The sequence below is a fragment of the Squalius cephalus genome, assembly GCF_949319135.1.
Source record: "Squalius cephalus genome assembly, chromosome: 9".
NCBI classification, from domain to species: Eukaryota; Metazoa; Chordata; class Actinopteri; order Cypriniformes; family Leuciscidae; genus Squalius; species Squalius cephalus.
Window position 1 is genome coordinate 14,029,632 of NC_137130.1, and position 4,556 is coordinate 14,034,187.

Sequence of the window (4,556 nt, forward strand, 5' to 3'; positions counted from 1 at the left end):
GTGAGGGATATTTTCTAGGCACATTTCGGGCCCCTTAGTACCAACCAAGCATTATTTAAACACCACAGCCTAACTGAGTATTGTTGCTGACCATGTCCATCCCTTTACGACCACAGTGTTCCCATCTTCTGATGACTAATTCCAGCAGTATAACGTGCATGTCACAAAGCTCAAATCATTTCAAACTTGTTTCTTGAACATGATAGTGAGTTCACTGTACTTAAATGGCCTCCACAGTCACCAACAGAGAACCTTTGGGACGTGGTGGAACAGGAGATTCGCATCTACTACATCTACTAGCAAGGCGTAGCTAATAAAGTGGCCGGTGAATGTGTGTGTATATTTTTTTATATATGCAGCTCCAGGGACACAGCCCAAGCTTTTTATTACAAGCATAATTAAGCTATCGTATGTGTGTGTGTGTGTGTCTCAGAGATGGGAACCCCAGCGGTGCCAAGTGGACACCACCTCAGCCAGGCGTTTTTCTGGTAACTACAGGAAACAGGCTTGGTGTGAATGAGCTGATTGAACCCCCAGGTGCAGCTCCAGAGACCTAGCCCAAGCTCGCCGGCTTGGCCCAGACGGAAAACACTCTGGCCCCCACAAAGATAGCCCTCATCTCCCCTGCTGCCTGGCTCCACCGGTCCCTGACCTGCTCCAGCCTCTCTATGAAACCCACGGAGGCAATGGGTGCTGGGGGCAGGGGATACGGATGTGAGCCCCCCGGCACTGCGCCACCCCATTCAACCCCCCACAAGCTGGAAGGAAGGACGGAGTGAGCGGGAGGGGGGCGGTGTTGCGGGTGGACACCAGGTTCTTTCTTTCCCTCTCTTTTTCATCTCTTCTCTCTGTCTCTGTGTCAGAGCAGGTGTCCCTTTCGGCCCTCTCTTCTCGCCCTCCCTCCTTTCGGTTGCCGTTTCTTTTCACACACACGTTCACAGACATACAGCTGACGAACATCCCAGCTCTAATCCATCACAGGCTGTCTTTTATAGGTCAGCTAGAAGCACACACAATTCCACACACACCAACACACTGGCAGGTTGTGTTCTGTTGCCCTGCAGGTGCCTGGCGTTGCGATTGCTCTTTTAAATTCCCTTTCCTGTCTGAGCCTACGAGTATGTGCGCATGGATGCCATGATACCATTCACCGGGACCGGGTGCCGCAACCTTCTTACCCTCCTCTCACCCCTGCGAGACAAACAGGAGATTCTATGTTCTCACCTCCCGCTCTCAACGTGAACAACATGCTTTCTGTTTACGTCTCTTCCTTCCTCTCACATTTAGAGGGAGGCTAAATGAAAGTGTGTCAATAGTTTGGTAAAAGAGACAATTGCACCGCTTATATGTTTTACAATCAGTCTTGCCCTGGGTATGTCCGGTGTGCCACCTGTGACGAGAATCATTAGGCCTTCTGTTTGTTGGCTCACTTGTTCATTTGCTTCCCCATTCAGTAGCTGAAAATCAATGTCACAATGTATCCTATGCATGCAAGAAAATGTCACAGTATTGCATTGAGATGAAGACATCATCATATCCCATTCAACAAACATGAGCTGATGTGCTCACGATCAGGGTTTTTAACAGTTGGAAATGAAGATCAAATCATTAGCATGGAGGGCAGATGAGGGGGCGTCAGGAACAGAAAGAGAGAGAGAGAGAGTGACAGAGTAACTCATTAGCTCATTATAGCAGTACTTCTCTCATATTCTTCCAATAGTTAGGAGCGTGTTAGTTAGCCGCAGTTTAAAGATCTCTATAAAGGACATCTACAGTACGTGGACAAGAGAGCAAACCCTCTAATTGAGCATTTAACAATTATTGTTTTTAAGGAAGATTAACTCATGACTAGAATATGGACTTGAAGAAGTGAACTGCTTTAATATTATTTGAGGAATCCCGGAAGAAGATCTGGAGTGTGTGGATCAAGAGCTTGAAGGTAAAGTCTTTGCCTACTAGAAAGACTGAGCAATATGACAACTTTAAAGAGATTATTCACCCAAAGATAAAATATGTTGTAATAATTTACTCACCTGTAAGCCATTCCAAACCTGTATGACTTTCTTTCCTCTGTGGAACACAAAAGAATATATTTTGAAAAATGTCCCATTGTCTTCTTGTGTTTTTTGACAAAGGTTGTTTTGGGCCCCATTGATTTTAATTATTTGGAAAAAAACAGTTCTTCATATTCTTCACAAAATAAATAGTCATACATGATTGGAACGACATGAGGGTGAGTAAATAAAGATGGAATTTTAAATTTTTTTGAGTGAACTGTAACTTTAATACATAAATCCCAAAGATATTTGCAAATCCCTCAATTTGATTTTCAATTACTTATCTTACTCATGTTTTCTCAATATCTTCTCCAGAATGCAGGCTGTGCCTGGTTTTAGGTGTCGAGAGCAGGGCGAAGACTCTTTACAGCAACTCATGCCAAGAATGGTACGGGTAACAGGAGCAGGAGGACCGACCTCCAATGCTGTGGGTCTCCAGGGACATCTCAGATCTTCAAAACCCCCTCGTGAGCTTAGTGCGGAGGAGCAACAGGAGCTGCGGAGAAAGATCAACAGCCGTGAGAGGAAGAGAATGCAGGACCTCAACGTGGCCATGGATGCTTTAAGGGAAGTAATGGTGCCTTACTCTTCTTCTCCCACCGGTGTAGGGGGAGCACTGCAGCACCCTTACCTCCCGACTGGAGCCCCTCCGACTGGAAGGCGCCTGTCCAAAATCTCCACGCTGGTGCTGGCCCGTAACTACATCCTACTCCTAGGCTCTTCCTTGCAGGAGATGAGACGTCTGCTGGGCGAGGTCAGCATTGGGATGGGTGTCAGTGGAACTGTACCACGTCTACTGCTGACAGGAGGGTGGCCATTTCTCACCGGGCCAGGACAGCTTCTGCTTTCCTCCCCTGAGCAGCAACTGGCTGTGGCAAAGTGCCCTCTCCTGCCTCAGAGTGCCCAGGAGGAGCCCTTGGCTTGGGGGTCAAGCAGCATGACGGAGAGCCTGGTGTGCCAGTGTGGGGTGTGCCGGACCCCACGGGTGGTGCATGTTAATCCCGCCACACGTTTCCCAAAGTGATTCCAACATGCCTTGGAGAAAGACTAAAAAAGAACAATACAACAACATGCAGTTTTTTTAATCTCTGAGCAGGAGGAGGTGTCTGGTTATTTAAAAAAATTTTTGTAACACTATACAATAAGGTCCAATTTGTTAACCTTAGGGATAGTTTACCTAACGATGTCATGATGTTTTTAAACCTGTTTGACTTTATTTTGTGGAATCCAAAATATATATAAAAAAATAAAAAAAATTCCATGGAAGAAATAAAGTCAGGTTTGGAACAACATGATGAAAAATTTTCATAAACAAACATTGAGCAGTTCCTTTACAGCACTTATTAATCTTGATTAATGTTAATTTCTACATATACTACTACATTTTTAACATTTCAAGTGGTTTAAACTTGAATGTGCAAATATGCATTAGCTAATGTAAACAAATTGAAACTTTTGGTAAAGTGTTATCAGTTTTTATTTCTGCAAAATCTTCTAGCCTTAACTGTCTCCCATATTGTGTTTGCTTAGAATTAAACTAGTAATACTGAAACAGTGTGTGTGTGCCTGTTGTTTAAAACTAGTGCAAAAGTTAATCTTTAAACACATATCCTGTTTTTTTCCACTTGTTCTCTGTCAGAGTAAGCTTGTGCATGCGTGTGTGCATCCAAACGGATTGAAATAATTAATTGTGCACCCCTTTTGCAGCACAAGGACGAAGCCTTTCTTTCACCGCAGCCTTGCCTGAACCCACCCCATTCAACTCCCCAAACAAACCCCACATCAGCCCCATAATAATTAGCCCACACTCTTTCTCCAACCTCACCGTCTATAATCCACTCCCTCGTTCGCTGCTTGTCGAGGTAAATGCATTTACACGGGCCAGTGTGGCGCCATTCATTACTCTCTGTGAACAACACATTCAAACGGCCAGAAAATGTGTTTCTACCGAAGGAGTTCACTTACCTAAATTACAAACAACACCCTCTCCTGCACCCAAACTCTGACATCCACCCCTCCGAAGGCCGGGCAGTTGAAAAAAAGAAGCAGCAATTCTTTCAATGTCGGGGCACGGTGAAAGCCATGAAAGAGAGGGAAAAGCAATTCCATCTTGTGGATAGGGGTGCATGAATGAGAATGCAGATTATAATCATAAGAATAATGATAAAATACAAGGAATAATCGGCCCTGCAGCAAAAGGGGATTAGTCCGGCCAGGCGCGTGAAAGAGGGCGAGAGGCTGAATGGAAAGAGTCTGTTGCCCATCGCCCAGGACAAAAGGAGAGGTATATGCCATTAAGTGAGATTAGGGTTAATAGGCCTTGATTTTCTTACAAGGAGGTAAAAAAAAGAAAAAGAAGTACAGAGGGGGGAGAGGTGGGACAGAGAAGTGGGAAAGATCAAAGTAAGACCCTCCGACTTAAAACCCTTCTCTTTGCGAGGACGCACACACTCACTTTAACTTGCCACCTCTTACATTTACATATAGCTGCCTTATGTC

The 4,556-nt window shown here is 44.9% G+C and overlaps 1 protein-coding gene across 1 annotated transcript; it reads left to right on the forward strand.

The window, feature by feature from the left end:
• The first annotated feature begins 332 nt into the window (after window positions 1-332).
• On the forward strand, window positions 333-3,127 carry olig1 (oligodendrocyte transcription factor 1). Its single transcript, XM_079882056.1, has 2 exons — window positions 333-1,939; window positions 2,373-3,127. The coding sequence occupies exon 2, from the start codon at window positions 2,374-2,376 to the stop codon at window positions 3,079-3,081; it is 708 nt and encodes a 235-aa protein (XP_079738182.1). The 5' UTR covers window positions 333-1,939; window position 2,373; the 3' UTR covers window positions 3,082-3,127.
• Window positions 3,128-4,556: the final 1,429 nt, after the last annotated feature.